General features: G+C 42.0%; 1 protein-coding gene and 1 non-coding gene across 5 annotated transcripts in view; one reads left to right on the top strand and one right to left on the bottom strand.

Annotated features, from left to right (window-relative positions):
• The window catches only part of APTX (aprataxin), a 34135-nt gene that overhangs the window by 6047 nt on the left and 3492 nt on the right, over positions 1 to 24596 (bottom strand). Inside the window, exons 2-8 of one of the 4 annotated variants that reach the window (XM_036330606.1) lie at positions 18448 to 18525; positions 12200 to 12489; positions 6447 to 6583; positions 4538 to 4575; positions 3991 to 4293; positions 3305 to 3364; positions 2065 to 2291 (exon numbers count right to left, since the gene is read on the bottom strand). In XM_036330606.1, the coding sequence (XP_036186499.1) occupies positions 2065 to 2291; positions 3305 to 3364; positions 3991 to 4293; positions 4538 to 4575; positions 6447 to 6583; positions 12200 to 12318 (884 nt within the window). In that variant the 5' untranslated portion in view covers positions 12319 to 12489; positions 18448 to 18525. The other 3 variants (XM_036330604.1, XM_036330608.1, XM_036330607.1) reach the window with 3 other exon arrangements.
• Positions 4722 to 4859, top strand: LOC118667814. Its single transcript, XR_004971400.1, has one exon. It is a non-coding gene; the product is annotated as a small nucleolar RNA SNORA79 (small nucleolar RNA).

Below are 24596 nucleotides of genomic sequence, written 5' to 3'. Positions count from 1 at the left end.
TCATAAAGAGTGGTCATAAAAGGATATGTAAGTGGCAATTTTACTTACTGCTCACTTTGTTTCCCACCCACACCTGCCACAGCTCTTGCTTTCAGAACTCTCCTTAGCACAACAGTATTCATTATATGAAAAAGGCACGGACACCATGGTTACTATGTGAAAAGGGCTCTTTAATCATTAGCTGTTAGTCATAGGCTCTAAAGCATTAGGGAAATAGGACTATGGGTGACATGCAAGAATCTCAAAATCATTATGCTGACCAAAGAAAGCCAGAATGAAAAAGAATACACATTACATGGTTCCATTTACATGAGAACAGACAAAACCAATTATGCTGAAAGAAATTATAACAATGCTTGCGGAGGATTAACTGTAAAGAGCACAAAGGTGTTTCCTGGGATGAGATGATAGAAATGTTCTATATCTTGATCAGAGTGATAGTTGCATGGCATGTACATCTGTCAAAACTGATCAAACTATAAATCTTATTATACATTTTATTCTAGATAGGTTATGCGTCCTTTTAAAAGAAAGAGTAGTGATGGGGAGAAATATGTGGCACAAAAATTTCATTAGGTTAAAAGTAGCCAGTAATCTAAGTCATAATTACTCATCCAAAAAAAAAAAAACACGTGAAAAATAATGGGTGTTTATTAAAAATAGCCTTAAGATATTCTGATACAGCTCTAGCCAGCTTGGCTCAGTGGACAGAGCGTCGGCCTGTGGACTCAAGGGTCCCAGGTTCGATTCCGGTCGAGGGCATGTACCTTGGTTGCGGGCACATACCAGGAGGGAGATGTGCAGGAGGCAGCTGATCGATGTTTCTCTCTCATCGATGTTTCTTTTTTTTTTTTTTTTTAATATATTTTATTGATTTTTTACAGAGAGGAAGGGAGAAGGATAGAGAGTTAGAAACATCAATGAAAGCGGAACATCGATCAGCTGCCTCCTGCACACCCCCCACCGGGGATGTGCCCGCAACCAAGGTACATGCCCTTGACCGGAATCGAACCCGGGACCCCTCAGTCCACAGGCCAATGCTCTATCCACTGAGCCAAACAGGTCAGGGCTCTCATCGATGTTTCTAACTCTCTATTCCTCTCCCTTCTTCTCTGTAAAAAATCAATAAAATATATTTTAAAAAAAAAGATATTCTGATACATGGTAGAACACGGATGAAGTTTGAAGAATTACCTTAAGTGAAATAAGCCAGTCACAAAAAGACAGATCCTATACAATTCCACTTATATGAGGTACCTAAAGTAGTTAAATTCATAGAGACAGAAAGTAAATGGTGATTTTGAGGGGTTGAGGGAGGAAGGAAGATGGTAGTGTGGGAAGAAAGTTCTAGAAATAGATAGTGGTGATGGTTTCACAATGTAAATGTACTTAATGCCATTAAACTGGACACTTGAAAATGGTTAAAGTGGTAAATTTTATGCTATATATATTTTATTACACACAAAAAAAGCAAAAAAATAAAATAACTCAAAAAACCCAAGATAAAAACTCTGAAATCCATTACTCTGCTTATCTCGTTTAGGTGTAAAGACCTGTGGAGCACTGCCTTGGATGCATTCTTTGAAAAGAATCAATCATTCCTTTCTCAATCCTTCTGGGTATGAGCCAAAAGAAAACTGGCTCTGCACTTTTCTCTCATTTTATCTTACATCTTAGATCTACTAAGCTGTTAGGACAGAAGTCAGTGATGTTTGTGTCCTTCAGAGCAATGGTCCTTAATCACTTAGGAGTTTCTGAACAGTCACTGACTACAATTCTTTAATTCTTCATCCCGGTGTAATAAAGCTACTTCATCTAGTTCATAAATTAGGTCCTCAGAGGTTTACACTTTGAGAGGATCAAAAAAAAAAGTATGTAACTGAATTACAAGCAGAAGTAGGAACTCAAGGCTTACAGAAAAGTCAGACAGAACAGAAGTTTCAGCTCACCTGCCTTGGAAACCCCCCTGGGCCTTGCAGATATCAGCACACTCAGCAGACCCAGGCTGCATCCATCTCCACCTACACATAATCAGAATGCACCAGTACTCCCCACAGGGCTTACCTCATGCTGGGAATGGCGTGGTAGCCCAATCGGAAGCGGAGTTTGCTGGGCCCAGCAGCATCTACAATCACCTTTTCCCCCACAGCATGCATATGTTTGAGGAGCTCAAGATGTTCCCTGGTCACAGCCTTCAGACTGGAAATTGAGGCCCATGGTAAGACCAGCCAGTGGTGACGAGCCTTGGGGTATTTATCCTTAATCACCACCACCTGCTCATCTTTGTAAACCTAGAAGAGGGGCAAAGGAGAAGGAAACAGACATTTTCCATGCATCTTCTGTGCCAGGTGCTGTTATATTCATTAACTCACTTAATCCCACTACAATCTTCAGTATAAGTTTTTAGTATCCCAATTTTGATAGTTGAAAGCACAGAGACTCCGATAAGCTGAGTGTCTTATGCAAAGTCACAGTTACAAAGTAGGAAATCTAGGATTGCAAGCCAACTTCAGTCTGTGTTGTTGTTTTTTTAAATATATACATTTTATTGATTTTTTTACAGAGAGGAAGGGAGAGGGACAGAGAGTTAAAAACATTGATGAGAGAGAAACATCGATCAGCTGCCTCCTGCACGCCCCCCACTGAGGATGTGCCTGCAACCAAGGTACATGCCCTTGACTGGAACTGAACCTGGGACCCTTCAGTCTGCAGGCCGACGCTCTATCCACTGAGCCAAACTGGTTAGGGCCAGTCAGTGTTTTAATCACCACACTACACAGAAGATGCACAGTATGAAGTACATTAGTTGTTAAGGATCTGATGTGAGATCCATCCAGGCATCAATTAAATGCTCCCTTCTCCACTCTACCACAGCAGACCATATGACATCTGCCCGTGTGTTCCAAGACGCCCTATCAGATCTGGCCCCTTGTCATCCCAGTAGATAATTTAAGAACTCAAAGACCCCTCCTAGGGTGATACCGGACTATTAATCCCAGGATAAGCCAGTAACCACAGTCATTATTATCTGATGCTCCCTTGAAAGGGACCACAGTAAGGTTAACTCAATTTCCCTTAATAGTATGCAGAAGTTTAAGAGGAACAAGGCAGAGGGGATATTCATTTGAAGAACTTAGTTTCTCTCCAAAGAATTTCAGGTGCTAACTTATTGGCAATGAGAAAGGCTACATGTTCACACAAATAGCCCAACAAAACAAATCTCATTTGAAACACTGATCGCCTTTGATTTCATTTATAGTTATAAACTCTGCCGATTATTTCAATGCCAAAATTTTATTCTGACCTGCATTTTGGGATCCTGCATAGAAATCTTCAAGCCTTGACTCCAGTGGCCCAATGATTCCTAAAACAATAAAGAGCAATGAAAATCTCAAATGCCAATAATTAAATTTGGCATTAGTTAACACTGAATGTCAGCAAAATCCAACCAAACTTGGAAATAAAGTTAATTTTTAAGAATTAAACTACATCCCCTTTATATCAATCTTTTGCCTTTGTAATCATAAGCCATCCCCATTTTCTCCCTATATCCAGAGCTACATGTCTAGACAGAGGCTGGAAATGCCAGAGTATGAACCACATCTTCTTTGTCCTCTCCCATTCCATCTAAGCCTGACTAGGTCTCCACTTTGACATCAGGATGTGAATCACATGATCTATGAAAAGTGTTCCAATGCTAACCTTCTAGAAATACAAATGACTGACACATTTTAGTAGCTCAGTGTTAAGTATATTCCATTATCGCCCTACCTTCAAGTGGCTTACCTCAGGAATGCAAGAGAAAAGCACATAAAGGGACATTCACTCAAGTGACTGGTGACACAAACAAGTGACTCTTTCATCTTGGTTAATAACCCCTATCATGGTTAATAACCCCTCACGTGTGCCTGGCTTTAGAGTGTACAAAACATTTAAGCCGTCATTCTATCATTTAATCTCCACATCATCTATCAAGCAAAATACCCTCACCTTTTTGGTAGACTCATCTGTCCCCTTGTTTGGGGGCACAAAGCGTTGGCTAGGGTCACTCCCAGGTACCAGTCCTGTACTGGGCTCAGCTTCCTGGGCAGCATCCCTTTCTAAGGAATCGCTGTTGCCTGACCTCTTTCTCTTCCTGTGTGTTTCCAGGCCAGGGCTCTTTGCCTCTTCCTCAAACTCTACAATATACGGATAAAGTTCATTCACAATGTGGAGAACCTGGCCAGGCTGCAGCTTCACCTCTTGGTCCTTCCCAATTATGACTGAGTCAATGCTGCTGGGATTGACCCCTACCTATGAAATAATCAGAAGGTAATTACAAAAAAGCAACAATACCATCACCAATATAGTCACTGTTATGTTAACCACTTACTATGTGCCAGGAACTATGCTTAATGTTCACTTACATTACTCCATCACTTCCACACATGACAGAGAAGACTTACTGGCTCGCACTGACACTCTAAAGTCAACAGCGTAAGAAAATCGTCAAGTATAAAATGGAAATTCAAGTCACAAACAGACATACCTGCTTTACCTTGACATATCCTTTGTTACACTCTGCTTTCAACTGCACTGAAAGAGATTGAAAAAAGTCAAACCCAAATGCCATGAAGAACCAGGCAGTTGCTCCTATTCTCTCTACAGGACAATGAAGCCTCATGAAGGCAACTTGACACGGGTTTCCTCAAAGGCTTAGGGGGCAAAACTGCCCATTATACAGGTGACTGGGGCTCCAAATCCTTCCATAAAATGTCCAACAGGTCATCATAAATTAAAATTTGATTTTCTTCACTCAGAGAATATCAGCGTGATGGGACTATCTGTTTATTCTCTGATGTTTGTGGAATCAAACACTTAAAAGTAAAAAAAGTCCAACAGTGTACATACTCCCTTAGCTACTGCTAATATCCCTACGAGGCAGCGTCACCAAGTCTCCACAGGTCTCCCTACTCCAGAGCCCTTGGCCACCTGGATCACAGACTCTGCAGTCAGGGAAGGGGACCCACTTCTCTTACAAGCTCTTCACTCAAGATTAAATCAGGCTCCTGCTATTACATAAAACTATCAGATGCCTTTACCAGAGAAAGGGGCAAATGATACGTTCCTGGAAAACAGAAGTTCAGCTGACCTTGGGTAGGAGGAGTGGAGAGAATAGTCTAGAACAGCGGTTCTCAACCTGTGGGTCGCGACCCCTTTGGCGGTCGAACGACCCTTTCACAGGGGTCGCCTAAGACCATCCTGCGTATCAGATATTTACATTACGGCTCATACCAGTAGCAACATTACAGTTATGAAGTAGCAACGAAAATAATTTTATGGTTGGGTCACAACATGAGAAACTGTATTTAAAGGGCCAGAGGTTGAGAACCACTGGTCTAGAAAGAGGAACAGTCAGAACAATCTGAGCATGTGTGGGAAGAAGTAACATTTATCACTCATGCTCAGGTAAGTGAGACAGGGAACAAAAAGGAGAGACACCACAGCTGCGCTCCAGAGAAGACAGGCAGAGGACACACGCCTATTGTGACCAGGGGGACAGAGAGTGAGAAGCAGCGTCTGCTTCTGCTTCTGTATCTTGGGCCTAGCCAGGTCAAGCATGACTTTTTTTCACCCATTTAGATGAACTCATGTGGCAAAACCAATCATCAGTGCTGCAACTCCAAGCCTCGGGAAACCCTGCTATGGGGAACGTACTGCACTGGGAGGCCTGGTAGCAATGAGCATGTCCAGAAGTTTACAGGCAAAAAAATGAGGTATATGGTAAGGCTTTTTCCTAAGGACTTTCATTTCATTAAATCCCAGGGATGACACTTCAAGAGCTAGATACTATCATCTTATAAAGATACCACCCTCTGGGAAAGATAGAGGTGGGGAGGTAGATGGGGGAGATTAACTGGGAAACTTATACGCATATATGCATAACCCATGGACACAGACAATGCTGTGGTGAATGCCTGGGAAGGGTGGGTGCCGGGTAGAGGGTGTCAGTGAGGAAAAAACAAAGGGGACATCTGTAATACTTTCAACAATAAAGATAAATTTTTAAAATAAATAAAAATAGCACCCTCTGTATGAGGCAATATGTAAAGGATGGAACCATCCCATCACTTCTCAGACACAGTTTCAGCCTGGAGATCCTAGAATTCAACTGTCTCACTTCCCAACTCGAACCCTTCCTAGACAAAGCAGGGTGCAGAACTCCACCCCCAACAGTAACAGGAAGGACCCGTCTGTTCCCAACACTGAACAGTTACTGCTTTCGGAGGGTGGAATCAGGAGTGAATGGGGCCTGGTGTTGGCTAAAAGAGCCCTGTTCCTGAGTTTTGTTTATGGCAGACCAAACGTTTTCCATCATGACCGCCCAGAAAATGCGCACCTTTGGTTATCACTACTCTAAGGAACCGGGCATGGTGCTCTCCACATTCTTGTGACCAGTTAGTTACCTTGCTGTCGAGAACATTTCTTATCAGTGATCTTGGTCTCTGGGCCACGCCCAACCACCACTGCTTCCAAATGTGGGAGTTTGATTCGCTGGTGCCGGTTGTCCTGTCTCACCAACCAGCACACCCGCATCATTACTCTGAGAGACAAAACAGAAGAGAATCATGGAAAAACTAGCACAAGTCCTCCAGGGCCACACCCTGGATACCACACATGCCATATACCATCTGGTCATCTTGAGGCAAGTGACTTCACCTCCCTAGTCTGAATTTCCTCACATGTAAAATGTGATAATGACAGGATTCATAAGGCTGTTGTGAGAATTAACTAAGAAAATGTGGGTAAAGTATTCACCTCTGTGCCTGAATCATGCCAAGCAATCAAATATTTGTTATATTTATTGATATACTTTATGTGCTGGGCATTAGGCTACAGGTTGAGGATCAACGAATGATTAAACATTGTCCCTATTCTTCTGGGGCCTGGAGTACAATGGGACAGATAGACTCATATACCATTTATTAAAATATAACGTGATAAGCATTGTAAGAAGGAAGTAACCAAATACGGCATTAGCTCAGGCAAAGGAATGACTGACTCTTGCAAAGAGTATCAAAACAGACTTTATGAAAAAGGGATATTTATAATGGGTTTTAAAGGACCGAAAAGGAGTTTGCCTGGCAGAAAACTAAGAACATAAAAACAGAAGATATTCTTCAGTCTACAGGCACTTTTTGTGTATTTGAAGGTTTCCCTTCTTTAACTGTCATTAACATACTGATGTTAGAATGATGTTTTGCTGCCCTCTGCCAGAAGACTGTCATAATAAATTGCAGACATGCAATTTCCAAAGTATGACTGCAGCACCTTTGTGCAATACACAACCTGCACAATAGTGGAGGTGCTGGCATTCTCTGGAAAAACAACCCTTAAGACCATGTAGAGTTTCAGCAGAAGAAAAAGAGACAAGAAATTCTGCTTGAACAAAGGCAGAACAAAGGGAATGGAGAGGAAGAACAGCCAGAAGAAATCATGAAGGTAGACTTAATTACTGACTGCATTTGGGGAATGACAAAGGAGGAAAGGGAGATAACCAGGATTCCTAATTTGGAAATATCCATTAACCAAAAGGAAGAATATACAAAGAGACATTAATTTGGGGATAAACAGTAGGTAAAGAAGAGATGATTTAAGATTAAAACACAATTAGATTAAGTTGCCTATGAAAGATCCAAGGGTCAAGGTGGGATGGATGGATACAGATGATAATTAAATCTCCTTGTATATATAGACTGCATCACTGTCCATCCATTCAGAAAATTTGGAGGAAGTCTCTCTGGAGATCATTGCCCTGGGTTAGACCTGGTCTTCAATATACTTTTCTTCTATAGCCCCTGGTGTTCAGCATGCTTTTATCAAGTGCATACTATGTGCTAGGCATTTGCTAAATAAATTACTTATATCATCTCATTTAATCTTCACAACAACTCTCATTGCAAGGAAGCAAAAATTTAAGGCTTAGAGAAGATAAGTAATGTGTTCAAGTCATACAGCCAATGTGTGCCAGAGACAGGATTTGAATTAATTCCAAAGAACAAGCTCTTTTTTAAAAATATATTTTTATTGATTTCAGAGAGGGAGAGCGATAGATAGAAACATTAATGATGAGAGAGAATCACTGATCGGCTGCCTTATGCACACCCCCTACTGGGGATCGAGCTCACAACCCGGGTATATGCCCTTGACCGGAATCAAACCAGGGACCCTTCCGTTCACAGGCCAACACTCTATCCACTGAGCTGAACCAGCTAGGGCTAAAGAACAGGTTCTTAATCTGCACCATATACCTTTTGTCTTCACTTATTTGATCATTCAGTCAAAATTACAGCATGCCCACTATGTTCCTTGTGCCAAACTAGTGCTGGGAGTAAAGACATAATACATTTCACTTGCATTGTGTGGTACAGGTATAAGACATCATACCTGCTGTCACAAAGACAGGGCACAAAGGTGAAGTACCCAACCGAGAGTTGGAGAAAGGTGTCAAGAAAGGTTTCCTATAGGCGTTGAGCCCACAATGAGTCCTATATGTATAAAAACCTGGTTAATTAGGTGAAAGGGAACAGCCTAACTAAGCGAGGAGAAGTGGAGAAAGAGCCTGGCTGGTGTGGCTTGGCGGTTGAGCTTCGACCTATGAACCAGGTCACAGTTCGATTCCTGGTCAGAGCACATGCCCAAGTTTCGGGTTCAATCCCCAGGAGGGGGCATGCATGAGGCAGGTCAAGGATTCTCTCTCATCATTGTTTCTATCTCTCTCTACCTTCCTCTCTGAAATCAATAAGATATTAAAAAAAAAAAAAAAAGAAGAAGTAAAGAAAGAAATCTGGGAGAAGACTCCAATAAAAGTGAACAGCAAGGGCAAATGCACAAAGGAACAGCACTGTACATATGAAGAAGCAGTTCAGTGTTGCTGCAACCCAAAGTATGAGGCAGAAAAGAGGCTGAAGATTCAAGCAGGCCCAAATGAAGCAGGGCCCTGGATGACTGGCTGAGAAGCTCATATTCTAGAAGTTCCAATGAATTTTGCAATTCAGTAAACAATAAGTATGTGCTGAATGAAAGAGTAAACAGATGAAAGAACAGAAAGCTCTTTAAAGATTATTAAGTAGGTCTTTGACACAGATTTGTTTTCAAAGATCATTTGGGGGAGGAGGTAGGGAGTGTGGACAAAAGATATGTGGAGAACAGAACTAGAGGCAGGGAAACCAGTTAGAAGCCCATTGTATTTCAGGTGAGAGATGATGAGGCCTGAAGTAGGACAATGGAGAGATAAAGTAGAGAGTACAGATTTGAGAAACATTTAGGGGGTAAAATCATTAGAATTTAGTGATGGGTGTGATAAAGTAAGTTCAGGGAAGATGCTGAGTTCAGTTTTGGGCCTCTGAATTTGAACTGCCTGTGGGAGTTGCAGGCAGAGCTGTCCAGCAGGGTAGTCAGAAGTGAGGGTGAAACTCAGAAAAGAGGTCTAATATGACAACTTCTATTTGAAAGCATGTAGGGAGTTAAAACCAAGCCAGGTGATGTATTAACTCAGGCATTATGTACAGAATGAAAAGAACAGCCTGGCCAGCATGGCTCAGTGGTTGAGTGTCGACCTATGAACCATGGAGGTCATGGTTCAACTCCCGGTCAGGGCACATGCCTAGGTTGGGGGCTCCATCCCCAGTAGGGAGCGTGCAGTAGGCAGCCGATCAATGATTCTCTCCCATTACTTATGTTTCTATCTCTCTCCCCCTCTCCTTTTCTCTCTGAAATCAATAAAAATATATTTTTTAAAAAGTACAGCGGGCCAAAGTGGCAAGCATTGGAAACACCCAACATTTTGGGTGGAGGAAAAAAGACTATCCACAGGAGAAATGACTAGTGAGAGAGGAACATGGAGAAGCAGCTAGAATATAAGCTCCTTAAGGAAAGGCACATTGTTTTGCTCATCTCTATATCACAATAAATGTTCACTGAATAAATCAACTGAGTGTATTATGGGAGTGAGCCCTAGCCAGTTTAGCATCAGCCTATGGACTGAAGGGTCCCAGGTTCGATTCCAGTCAAGGGCATGTACCTAGGTTGCAGGCTCGATCCCTGGCCCTGGTCAGGATGTGTGTGGGAGGCAACCAATCAGTGTGTCTCTCTCACATCAAGGTTTCACTCTCTCTCTCTGTCCCCCTCTCTTCCACTCTAAAAAAATCAATGGAGCCCTGACTGGTTTGGCTCTGCATATGGCGTCGGCCTGCGGACTGAAGGGCCCTAGGTTCGATTCCGGTCAAGGGCATGTACCTGGGTTGCGGGCACATCCCCAGTGGGGGGTGTGCAGGAGGCAGCTGATGGATGTTTCTCTCTCATAGATGTTTCTCTCTATCCCTCTCCCTTCCTCTCTGTAAAATCAATAAAATATATTTTAAAAAATCAATGGAAAAATATCCTCGGTGAGGATTAACAAAAATAAAAATAAAAAAGGGAGTGAGAGGTATCAAGTCTCAAAAGCAGCAAGGGAATCAATCCAGTGATGATTTTTAAATGACTATCTGGTTTGAGGAACAATCACTGGTGACCTTAGGGTAAGATTTCAGGGGAATAATAGGTCTGAAAGCAGACTGCAGAAGGAAATGGGAGTTGAGAAAATGGAGACAGAATTTAGAATACCCTTTAAAACAGTTTGGATAAGAAGGGGGAAGAGCCCTAACCGGTTTGGCTCAGTGAATAGAGCGTCAGCCTGCGGACTGAAAGGTCCCAGGTTCGATTCCAGTCAAGGGCATGTACCTTGGTTGCAGGCACATCCCCAGTAGGAGGTGTGCAAGAGGCAGCTGATCGATGTTTCTCTCTCATCGATGTTTCTAACTCTCTATCCCTCTCCCTTCCTCTCTGTAAAAAAAAAAAATCAATAAAATATATTAAAAAAAAAAAAAAAAAAAAAGAAGGGGGAAGAGTCACTGGATGATAGCTAAAGGAAGATGATCACCAAGAACTTTTTTCTTTCTGGCTTGCATAGTGGACGTGGGGATGAGAGATGGCCAGGGTCCTGAGAAACCTGGCCTTGTTTATACATGACTGGGACAGGGGCAGAAACGACAAATGAAAACAAGCTCTCATAGGTGAGAGTATAAAAGATCAGGAACACAGGTAAAGGGATTTGCTTTGATCAGAGGATACAGCTCATCCTCATCCTCTGAGACTTAAGATCAACATGAGTGTAAATCTAGGTGGTTTTGTACATGGGAAAGCAAAAGCAGAAATGTGAGGAAGGGCACCTCTGATGACCTCAATTTTCTCCATAAAATAGTAGATAACAGAGTGAGGTGCTCGGGCACTTGACCAACAGTTGAACAAAATCAGCATAGAATAGTGGGCAACATCCAGGCCTCTAAAGTCCAAATGCTGGAGTTCAAATCGTGGCGCCACAACCTCCTCGCTGTGTGACTTGAGGTCAGTTATTTGACGTAAGTCTTTATTTCTTCGGCTGTAAAACAATATTAATAACTACTCTACACTACACGGGCTAAACGAGTTAGTATGTAAAGATCCGTGTCTGGCAAAAAGTAAGCATTATCACTCTTGTTAATAGTACGGGCAGGATGAAAGCAGGAGCTCAGGACCATCCGACAGCAGACAGTGCAGCTACCGTGAAAAGGCACCAACCTGCACTGTCTCCCCCCATGGAGAGCCCTGTCCCGTGTTCTAACGATACGTCAAATACCCAGAAGGCCCCACACCTGGGCCACATTATTCCCAATGGAAATTAGACCCCCGCTGTGTGGAACGGCCATCGCTGGTCCGCGTGGGAACAGCCTTGCCTTCCCACCGGCCTGCTGAGGACGCTGTGAAAGGCCCTCAAGCTCCTTTCAGGGAGGGTTTCCGAAGGAAACAATGTCCTACCTGACAGCCCACGGGCTGGGCAGTGCCCACGCTCTAATAGTTGCTCTGCTTGTGTTGCGACCAAGCTAGGCACGGGTGTCAGGGGCACAGGTGAACGGACGCCAAGTGGGGCGGAGACCAACGTGAGCGCCGCCAAGCACGGCCCAAGGGAGCCGGAGGGAGCCGAGAGCCCCGGAGCCCGAGGAAGGAGCAACGCCGGCAAAGAAAGAAGCCGTGAGAGCGTTTTTCAAGGCACGTCACTCAAAAACTGAAGTGAGCCGGCATGAGGTCCACGCCCACGGCTTCCATCACGGCCAGCTCAGGAGGTAGGCCCAAACTGCCTTACCTCAAACAGCAGTGACGGATGAGTTCGCGGTACTCCTTTGACGCGCCACTTCCGGCGCTGTGGGATGACGTCACCAGACAAACTGGCGAGCAACGCTGCTCGTCACCAGCGCCTATCATCAGCTTGGCTGAGTGTCTCGCCTAACGCCCGCCCCTATTGGTCCCTCAGTGGGGCGTGGCCCAAGCGTGGTTCCTGGGAGTTCCCCAGCTTCTCTCCCCGGAGAGCTGCTTCCAGGCCACCGCCAGCGCCCCTGTGGCCGTTTCCAGGCAGCGTGCGCCTCTGGACACTCCCTTCAAAAGGAGAAAATCACAACCTTTATTAAGGCTAAATATTCAAATAAAATGTTTTAAATTTTTCATGAGGAACTTGAGCATGTTTCTGTGAATATTACCTTTTTGACATTAGGTTTCATGATTAAATAGATATATAATTTCTGATTTAAATTTTTTTTCATTTTATTTATTTATTTAATTCTTCATTGTTGAAAGTATTACATGTCATTTTTCCCCCCATTGACCTCTCCCAGCCTGCTCCACCCCCCTGCCCCCCCCCCCACACAGGTCCTCAACCCCCCATTGTTTGTGTCCATTGGTTGATCTCTTACTCCCTCACTCCCACCCTCCCCTGCCTTCCCTCTGAGGTTTGAGCATCTGATCGATGCTTCTATGTCTCTGGATCTATTTTTGTTCATCAATTTATGATGTTCATTATATTCCACAAATGAGTGAGATCATGTGATGTTTATCTTTCTCCAAATGCCTTATTTCACTTGCATAATGCTCTCCAGGTCCATCCATCCTTTTGCAAATGGTAGGAGTTCTTTTTTACTGGAACGTAGTATTCCATTGTGTAGATGTGCCACAGGTTTTTAATCCACTCATCTGCTGATGGGCACTTAGGCTGTTTCCAAATCTTAGCTATTGTAAATTGTGCTGCTATGAACACAGGGGTGCATATATTCTTTCTGATGGGTGTTTCTGATTTCTTGGGATATATTCCTAGAAGTGGGATTATTGGGTCAAATGGGAGTTCCATTTTTAATTTTTTGAGGAAACTCCATACTGTTTTCCACAGTGGCTGCACCAGTCTGCCTTCCCACCAGCAATGTACGAGGGTTCCTTTTTTAAAAAAATATATTTTTATTGATTTCCAAAAGAAAGGGAGAGTGGAGAGATAGAAACATCAATGATGAGAATCATAGATTGGCTGCCTCCTGCACACCCCCTACTGGGAATCGAGCCCACAACCTGGGCATGTGCCCTTGACTGGAATCAAACCCAGGACCCTTCAGTCCGCGGGCCGACGCTCTATCCACTGAGCCAAACCAGCTAGGGCCCTTTTTCTCTACATCCTTGCCAGCACTTGTCGTTTGTTGATTTTGATGATAGCCATTCTGACTGATTACAATTTTTTAATAATCTTTTCAAATTCTTGATAGTCATATCTATAATTGGTACACCAGAATTCCACATCGTAGTGTAAACATGCTAATGTATCAACTATAACCTATAATTTAAAAGCTTCCATCTATAATTTACACATTATTGTTTTCAACTCCTGCTATTAGGGCTGGCTAATTTCTCCATAACCATAGCTGGTTAATCAACTATGTGTTGATTTCATAGCTTAACTCTCTCAAGATTCTAAATTTTTAAGAGTTTAGGAGATTGTCACTATAATCCCAAGTACTGGCATTTATACATCAATGGTTCAAGTTAGACTTTATTTCAATTCAGTTCTTATTTGTGTAAATCATGGATGTTGTGGTGGTCTCTCCTGAAAGTTCTTATAAACATTAAAAAGAAAGCCCTTCTAACTTATCCTGCCCTACCTCCCACCTCTCTTCATTCCCAGCCTTGTGCCAGCAATAGCCTTCAAACTCCTTCTCCCCTGTACTATAGAGAGATAAATGAAAGATCTTTGCTAAGCCCTGGCCCAACTGCAATACTCTATTGTGTTCCTTGATGTTCATGCTACTTCCTCTGGAATGTTTTTATTTTTTCCATAATTCACTCTGACCTCCTCCAATCCATTCACGCTTCAGCTAGAGAAAATATATTTTTTTTTTTTATTAATATTGATTTTAGAGAGAGAGGAAGGGAGAGGGATAGAGAGATAAAAATGTCAATTGGCTGCCTCCTGCACGCCCCCTGGGGATCAAGCCCACAACCTGGGCATGTACCCTGACCAGGAATTGCACCAGCGACCTCTTGATTCAGGGGTCGACGCTCAATCCATGAGCCACACTGTCTGGGCAAGACAATATTTCAAAACACAAATCTGACCGTATCATTCCCCTGCTTAAACTCTTTCATGGGTTTCTACTCCTCATCCACTTAATACTAAACACATTTGTTTAGTCTTACTTTTAGAGAAGGTCTTACCTATTTCTATGTATCACTCTTCCCTTGTCTATCCACATACCCAAACACAGGGGCTTTCTTTCAATTTCTTGAACCTATTCAGTCAAGGTTTTTGGATTAGAAGCCAGAAAACTACTCTAGCTAACTTTAAAATTAATGGGACTGCCCTTTGTACCATTCCCAAACTAAATGAATCCTATACTATCTTTCTAGGCCCTCAACCTTACAATTACAGATAGTTAACAGTAATTCCCAGGGGGGCTTGGGTTCTTGGCATTGTCAACTCTTCCCATTAGTCTAGTAGGAGAGACATAGCTATAGGAGTCCATGTGGACACCTTCATTACACATTCTCCAGTGTCTTGTCCTCTAGCCAGATGAACTCACAAAAGTTCTAGCTCTCCATTGGTTGGCACATTTATTCATTCATTCAATAAGTGTTTTTGAGTACCTTCTACATGTCAGACATTGTTTTAGGTGCTGGGGCTACCACAGTGAACAAAACAAAGTTCCCGCTTTCAAGGAGCTTACAATCTAGTGGGGAGAGGCAGACAATAAACAAAGAAATATACAGGTTATGTGGGGATAAATTCTATTTAAAAAAAGCAAAGTAGAAAGTGATGACGAGCCTGGGTTGGGCCATTAGATGGGTGGAAAGGGGTGGCCACTGGGGCAGGATGGCAGCAGCAAGGCATGTGAGGGCACAGGAGGTGGCAATGCTATGCCTGCAGTGCTGAGTGCCAGCAGCAATATAGTCAACAAGGTGATCCTGAGCACCTTCCCATTCCCCGTGACCCTGTGGCTGTGCCACATCCTGGTGCTGTCACAGGCCTCCCACTGCTGCTGCGTGCTTGGCACGTGTCTCCCTCGAACCCCAGCCACCCATCTTGTGAATCAGCAAAAGCACCTCCTGCCCATCATGACAGGAGACCCTCCTATTCCTGGAAGATGCCAAAGCCAAGCATGGAGGCGGCTTTTTCAGACAAGACAACTTTGTCTTGCCAAAAGACAAACTACCTACTTTCCTTTATGAGGCAGATAGCAACTTCAAGCCCTGGATGGAGTGAGACCTGCACAGGCCTCCATCAAAATCCATATTCTTAACCACTATACTCCCTCTCCCAGTTTCCTATCCCAGGTCTGGCAGTGCCATTGCTGCTGAAACAAGAACAAGGTAAAGTTATACACCAGAAGACAAGCATCTTCATCATCATTGTGACTGCAGGTAGAACGCTGCACATAGGGACCACGTTCCTACTCTGAAGCATCTTTACAATGTCAGTGACAACAGGAAGATAACAGTCAGAACTGAGAGGTGGTGACACCCACCCAGAAGAAAAACCCTTACACCAAGCCCTACTCCCAAGCCTCTAACTCTGCCAACTAAGATGACTAAACCCTGACCTGCGAAGTCAACTCAACCCCAGTTCCCTGCAGGACCGGAAAGAGCCCGGGGTCAGGAGCTGCTAGCTCAGCACTCGGTCTCTTGTAATGCCAGTGACACCAGTACCTGTGACTGGGTCTCTCTGCTGCTCAGCAGAGACCCATGGCAAAGGGCCCGCGGTGGCACCGCGACCCACCCTGCTTCAGCTCTAAAGGACAGCCTGGATGTGGGAGTCTGGGTCTAAGCCAATAGTACTCTCAAGGTGACCTGCAAACTGGTCTTCCAGTTTGATGAGTACAGTACTTTCTAGACCTAACACTTCCACCACCAACAACAACTATGTGCACACACATACAAATATCCCTGGCCTCATTCCCATATTTGGGGAAGACATGAGAAATTTAATGTCGAAATATTGAAATGGCAGTTTAACCCAACAGTAGGAGAAATATTGCATAACTGTATTTATTGCTTGATGGCTACAAAAGGGGTGCAAAATTGGGGAGCAGGATTTTAGGTCTTGGTAATTGGAAGGCCTTTCTAGAGGGAGTCTTTGAACTGGTCTTCTTCTTTTTTTTTATATATATATATATATTTTATTGATTTTTTACAGAGAGGAAGGGAGAGAGATAGAGAGCTAGAAACATCGATGAGAGAGAAACATCGATCAGCTGCCTCCCGCACATCTCCTACTGGGGATGTGCCCGCAACCCAGGTACATGCCCTTGACCGGAATCGAACCTGGGACCTTTCAGTCCGCAGGCCGACGCTCTATCCACTAAGCCAAACCGGTTCCGGCTGAACTGGTCTTCTTCATTGACATTCACTCAAAAATACTTCTTGGTACCTGCTATATGCCAATAACTGTAGTCCAGGAGATCAGAACATTGTGCGGCCATGATCACTGAGCCAGTCCTCTGCCTCAGAACTATTGCTTTAACCCATGGACTCGCTTTTTGGTGTGTAGCCACCAGGCTCTAAGAGGCATCCTTGTGAACTGGTCACCCTGTCAGGGATGCTGTCAAGGACACTGCTGCTCATATAACACAATGTTCTCTCTCTGAGTGTCCCTGGGAGACAGTCCAATCTGATCTCAATTCCGGGAATAGTTTTACTTCTCCAGAGTAACGGGTTTGTTTTTTATCCATAGATATCATGAATTGTGGGACCAATGGAACTGTCAGCTTAGAGACAAATTCATGGCCCAGCTGTAGCAAATGTGAAAGTCATTCCTATATTCATTTTTAGCTTTGCCTCCATTTTGTCTCTACCCATGTTTTTATTCCTTCATTCTCTGCAGTTCTTTTTTTTTCATTCTCTAATTCAGGGGTCCTCAAACATTTTAAACAGGGGGCCAGTTCACTGTCCCTCAGACTGTTGGAGGGCCGGACTATAGTTTAAAAAAAAACTATGTGGGGGGGATGTGGACACATTTGTAATACCTTAACTAATAATAAAAAAATAAAAAAAATAAAAAAAAAACTATGAACAAATTCCTATGCACACTGCACATATCTTATTTTGAAGTAAAAAACCAAAACGGGAACAAATACAATATTTGTATTTGCATGTGACCCGCGGGTCGTAGTTTGAGGACCCCTGCTCTAATTTATGGCATGTTGGAGTGTATGTGAGTGAGTTTTGCTTTGGGGGGTTTTCTTGTACCTTTGGAAATGGCTATGAATCCTTTCTGGGAGAAGGTATCACCATCAGTGTTTATAATGTATATACCTATTTACATAAATACCAGGACAGAGATGTGTCCACAGGTCAATGTGAGCACTCTCAAGGGCTCATAAATCAGTCAAGAGCATTACAAGAGACTTTACATAGAGCTCATCACTTGAGTTTTTCTTTTGTTCTTTGTTTTATTGAGGATGTTTTAGAGTTTACTCACAATGTAACAATTGTTACACAAACTTAAGTTGTTACCAAGTGCAAGAAGATGCTAAAAATAATCTTGCAGAGTAGATTTTTATATCATATCATGGGTAGATGGGACATCATAGAAACTGTTTACAATAAATTGAGGCTACAGTCCCAAGAGTTTCCTTTATCAATATTTTTTCTGACAAAAAGATTATGGGGCAAAACAATTCATACCTGCCTTAACCGGTTTGGCTCAGTGGATAGAGCGTCAGCCTGTGGGCTGAAGGGTCCCAGGTTTGATTCCGGTCAAGGGCATGTACCTTGGTTGCAGCACATTCCCAGTGGGGAGTGTGCAGGAGGCAGCTGAATCAATGTTTCTCTCTCATCGATGCTTCTAACTCTCTATCCCTCTCCCTTCCTCTCTGTAAAAAATCAATAAAAATTTTTTTTTTTAAAAAACAATTCATACCTGCAGAATTAAAATAATTATTTAGAAAATATATCTACACAAAATGTTATCAACTGGATTATTCAAATAAATGAGGACAAACAGGATTTAGGAATTTAAATTATCTAGATCAAAAGTCTCAGATTTGGAAGGAATATTAAAAATCATTTAGTTCAGCTGCATACCTGTGAGCAACGTTCTTCCTTAATTCTTCATCCCATCTTACAGAGTTTCCCTGGATTGCGTTGAGTTTCCCTGGTCGCCTATGTGAGAACATAGTGAGAGAAAGAACAGTTGCTGACATACAGTTTTAAGTATGCCGGATCAGCAGATTATTTTTAAATATACTCAATTTAATCTTTTGTTTTCTCTTTTCTTAAGAAAGAGTTCTAGCAATATAAAAACTCCTATTGACAAACTGCATTGAGAGGACCTCAAGAAACAGGTCAGGAGCTCATGAATGAAGCATTCCAAAATTTTTCAAAAACACAGCAATAAACATGTTTATTGCACATCCTCTCATTCTTCAATAATATGAAAATTTACAGCCATCTTCCTTCAGATGAAAGAAGAGGGGTGGTGAGAGAAAGAAAAAAAAGGAAGGAAGGCAGGGAGGGAAGGAAGGAGGGAGGAAGGGAGGGAGGGAAAACAAGTTAAACCAGATATACCCCCATGACCTCTTTCAGCTACCTGCAAGGCCCAGCACTTTAAAGGAAATACTTGTATTCTTCTTTGCATTCGGGAAAATTGTTGACTTTTAACTTAGAAAAACTAAATAGAATGCGTTACTCTCTTCCTGTCCTTCTATTATAATTTTTTTTTAACCTAAAAGCAAAACTATCTGAAAATTGCTCACCGCTAAGAGGAAAGGCCACTCTGAACTCAGCCATTAGTCACTCGGACGTTTCCCAAAGGAGGACAGCCCAGGCGGCAGAAAACCCACCAGACAATAATGCCAGGCTGGGTGTTCCATGAGGGCTGAAACCAGCTCTTCTTTTCACAACTCTATACCCAGAGCCTGGCTAAAAGTCTGGCACAATGCATATTCATTCATTTGTTCAATAAATGCCCCTGGTTCAGTTCCTACTCTGTACCAGGCAGTGTTCTACATGCCTGGGATACATCATAAAACAAAACAAAGATCCCTGCCCAAATGACATTTAAATTCTAGTGGGAAGGGGGTGTGGAGAGAAGAGACAATAGGTAAATATTGTGTTACGTCATAAGTGTAGTGGAGGAAAAGGAGAGCAGGTGAAGGACTGGCCGTGCTGAGCAGCAGCAGGTTGCAACTTGGAATAGGGTAGACATTGTAGACCTCACTGAGAAGGTAACATTTAAACAAAGACTTGAGGGAAGTGAGGTGCTCGATAAACATTTGTTGAGTAAATAAATGAATCAGAGCAGTATTAAGGAGGCAGCAGAGTACACGGCACATTCTGGGGATGGTGAGAAAACGAGTTTGAGAAAGGAGGAGATGATTCTGGGAAGAAGGTGAGGTGGGAAGCTCACTAAGAAAGGTCCTGGGTGCAAAACTAAAAAAGGTATGAATTTATAAAATTTAGAGTTTACAAACAACTTTCATTTATAGTCTCATTTAATTTTCACATCTCTAATAAGGTTATCTTCATCTCCATTTACAATAAGGAATGCATGCTCAGAGAAGCTGGGTAATTTTCCCAAGATCACACAGCCAACAAGAGGCAGAGGCAGAGGCAGAACTCAAATGTGAGCTTTGGATTCTATCTTCAGGCTTTCCTATCACCTCCCCCAGGAAAAAATACACAGGTAATGTAATCAAAAGAAAAAAGCATTATACAATATACTACTAAAATATGGACATGCTCATATGTCAGTTATCAAAAAGCATAAAGATACAAGGTAAAACTAAAGTTTAATGTAATTTTTCAGTTATACAACCTGTAGAGGAACCAATTGATTGTGGGTACTCAATGAAAGTTTAAAAAGTTAACTAAGAGTCTATTTTGAGACACATGTGGTGTGGTATTGGCAACAGTAAATATGTGGTTGCAAATCTATTTCTATCATAAATGCCTTTCTTATTACTATAAACTTTTGAAACTTTTACTTTCAGGTTGACTCTAATTCTCTTACAAAGACAATAATACTTTGTGACTTGATTTCCACTTAAAAGTTATTTCTCAGTTATACAAGAAATACATGAATACTTTCTTTAAAAGATGGAAGTCCTCAACCAATTATCCCCCTTCATCCTGGTCCTCAACCTCAGAATAAGTAAGCAGCACTATCATTTTGGAGAGTATACCCCAGCTCTTTTTCTATGGCGACTTATATATCCAAGTGCTTCCTGAATATCTACACTTGGATGTTAATGTTTAAAACTGAACTCATCATTTTCCCCTCAAGGCCAATCTGGTCCTCTTTGATTTCCTGTGCCAGTGAATGGCCTCACCCAATCAGAATCTTTACATTCCATATTTTATCCGCCCACTCACTCATCACAACTAATCATCAATCAATTCCTATAGATTTACCTCTTTAATATACTGTGTAACCACCCTCCAATCTCCATTCCCACTTCCACTGCTTTAATGTTGGCCCTCTTCACCTACTACTTCTACTACTGCAGGGCCAACTTCATGGACATGTGACCTGTACACTCACACAGGTCTCATGCTTAGAAGGGCCTCCTGTTTGGTACAATGCTCTGCTGTCAGTGTATTGGAATTCTTATTAATCCTCACCCGAGGATATTATTTTTCCCCATTGATTTTAGAGAGAGTGGAAGGGAGGGGGAGAGAGACAGAGAGAGAAACATCGATGTGCGGGAGACCCATCGATTGATTGCCTCCTGCACATGCCCGGACCAGGACCGGGGATCGAGCCTGCAACCGAGGTACATACCCTTGACCAGAATTGAACTTGAGACCCTTCTGTCCAAGGACTGATGCTCTAACACCTAAGCAAAACCCACTACAGCTGGAATTCTTAATGATTTCTGAACAAGGGGCACCGTTTTCATTTTGCACTGCCTCACAAAATATAAAAACAGTCCTATACTACTGTAACATCTGAACTGTACCCACTTTCCCAGGAAGGCCCTGCTGTAACCCACTCTTCATAACTCTATAGAGAATTAAAGAGAAGATATTATATTAAAATTGGATCGAGCAATACTGAGCACAGAGATCTGCCCAATTCAAGACCGAGAGTTCTAAGGTATAACTTTAAATTGAAAGGAGGAATTAAATTTCCATATAACGAGTCTAACCACATTATCTATGGACAATTTTGCATAATAAGTACTTAGGGAAGATGGCCAAAGTAAATACAACCCTCTGTAAAGCCAGATGGTGCAGGCAAAGACCACAGGCTTTATATTCAGAAGGACTGGGTTCAAATTCCAATTTGACTACTTACTGTGCTACGTTGAGCAAGTTACTCAAATTCTCTAATTTTTATTTTCCTATTGATAAAATAGAAAAAAATATCTGGCAGAACTTTTGTGAGACAAAATAATAGGGACCCACCCAGTTCAGTTCAGCAAATACTACTCTGTGCCTTCAAGCCTATGACATCAAGATAAGTAAGACTTCCTTCTAGAGTGTATAGTATGGAAAAGCAGAGAGCAGAGGAAGAACTTCACAATGGAGAAACCTGACAAACATGACCTCAGCCAGGTGGGTGATCAAGGTCAACAGCGATAGTAATAAGTTATGTCCATAGCATGTAGCTGGGATACATGATGAAACTAGCACTTTACCTCTGTACTGTCCCTCCCTAAAACCCGTAAACCCACTCACACCATGAGAAAAATACACTAGATAACCCAAACTGAAGGGCAGTCTACAAAACACCTGGCCGGCACTCCTTAAAACTGCCAAGGTCATCAAAAACAAGGCAAATCTAAGAAATTGTCACAGTCAAGAGGAGCCTAAGGAGACATGACGACCAAAAGTGAAGTGATATCCGGCCCTGGCCAGCCCGCTCGGTTGCTTGGAGCATCATCCTGTATACCAAAAGGTTTTGGATTTGATTTCTGGTCCCTGGGTTGTGGGTTTGATCCCAATAAATGTTTCTGTCTTACATCAATGATTCATTCTCTCCCCCTTCCCCCCTCTAAACACATCCTCTGATAAGGATTAAAAGAAAAAAGATAAAAGTAATGTGCTATCCTGGATAGGGTCCAGGGACAGAAAAGAGACAATAAGTAAAAACTAAGGAAATTCAAATAAAGAACAGGCTCTAGTTATTAATAATGTATCAAAATTGGTTGATTAGTAGTGACAACTGTATCACTTTAACACAAGATGCTGGTAATACAGAAAACTGGGCGCCAGATATATGGGAATTCTCTGTACTATCCTTGCAACATTTCTGTAAATCTAAAACTACTCTAAAATTAAAAGTTTAATTTAAAAATAACAATTGGGGGTTGGGAGTTGGAAGGAAGGAGAACAGCTCATAGAGAAGACTGAAACCGTGGGCATTCACAGTGTTAAGAGGAGTACCAGCACAAACTGGTGACACTGAAAACAATTTCCAGCCCTACTAGGCCTCACAGTCGATTAAAACCTAAATGCTGCAAGAAATTTAATTTATACAAGCATAAAAATAGCATTTTGACTACAATTTACTTCCCATTTTGTATTTGCCAATAAAATGTTTTTCTTTTTTAAATTAAAGAAAAAAGGATAGCAGTAATTCTACATATCCCAAACTGGATTCCTCTTGCCCCCTTTTCCAATTCTGCCCCCACCACAGCCTCCTCTTCCTCCTCTTCCTAGGACTCAGTGATGGCGAACCTATGACACGCATGCCAGAGGTGACACGCGAACTCATTTTTTGGGTTGATTTTTCTTTGTTAAATGGCATTTAAATATATAAAATAAATATCAAAAATATAAATCTTTGTTTTACTATGGTTGCAAATATCAAAAAATTTCTATATGTGACACGGCACCAGAGTTAAGTTAGGGTTTTTCAAAATGCTGACACGCTGAGTTCAAAAGGTTCGCCATCACTATTATAGGTTGTCCGTCTCAGGAAGGGCATCTGCAACTATCCTACTGCTCAGTCCAGAAAGGGGGATGTCAGTGATGACGCCTTTTCCCTCATCTCTGCATCCAGTCACCAAGACCTAAAGACTTCACCTTTGTATTTATACTTCCCTCCCTTTCCATTTCTCCTGTTTTGGCCTTATCACTTACTCATCTCATCCTCATCAGAAAAGATTTCTAAGAATCCATCCTTCACATTAGCACCCAAATGACTGCTCTAAAAAGTACATATGATCAAATCATCTGTAAAACAGAGTTGTGAGGACTAAAATATGACACTTGTAGAGTTTAGCGCAGTGCCTGATAGGAGCTAAAAAAAAAAAAAAATCAGCTGTGAGAGGTTATGTTACCCCATCCTTAAAGTCTTCCAGTATCTCTTCAGAGCTCTCAAGGTAAAGTTCAAACTAATAACATAATGTTCAAGCCCTTATGACTTGGCTCCGGCCATGCCTCCAGCCATCTCCAGCTACCAGCATGGACATCTGTGACCTGGTCACATGGTTACTGAGAGTGCACCAAGCACAGGCACTGAAATAAAATACAATGGTAAGAAAAGAGGCCATTTGTGAAAGCAACACGAAGACAATGCCTAATGACATCTTTAAGAAGAAATAAGCAGGACCTAAATTTTTAAAAAGCATAAACACAATAAAGAAAGTGAACACACAGTCATATGCACTATATACCTTTTTCATGGGTAGGAAGATTCAATACCATAAGCATTTTTATTCTCCCCAAACTGACTGATATATTAAAGCTCTATAATCACAATCAAAATGACAGTGGGAATGGGGGAAATCTTCTAGAAATATTCTTACGTTTACCTGGAAGAATAAAAATCCTAGAAAGTGCCAGGAAAATTGTAAAAAGGAGGAGCAATAAGGGAAACTACCAGAAATTAAAATGTATTTTAGTATACAATAAAAGTGGCATTTCACATTAGTCATGAAAAAAAATAAAGTACTAAAATAGTGTTAGATAAACTAGCCCTCCATTTGGACAAAAATAAATCTCAATTACTTAAAAATAATCCTCAGCCCTTACACCAAAATAAATTTCAGGTGGATTAAAATTTTTAATGTAAAAAAATGGAACCATAAAAGTACTAGAGGAAAACCTGGGAGAATATATTTATAATGGATTTGTGAAGGCTTTCTATGTGTAACAAATAAAGGAAAAGGAGAAGGGGAAAAGAAGGGAGAAGAAACACAAAAGCCAAAAAGGAAGTGTTGCAACTTATCTAACCTACTCATTGCATAGCTAAGCTGGATAGAGCATTGTTCCAATACCCAAGA

Source organism: Myotis myotis, unplaced genomic scaffold (assembly GCF_014108235.1).
Source record: "Myotis myotis isolate mMyoMyo1 unplaced genomic scaffold, mMyoMyo1.p scaffold_m19_p_12, whole genome shotgun sequence".
In the NCBI taxonomy this organism is placed as follows: Eukaryota; Metazoa; Chordata; class Mammalia; order Chiroptera; family Vespertilionidae; genus Myotis; species Myotis myotis.
This window is presented reverse-complemented; position numbering and strand designations above follow the sequence as displayed.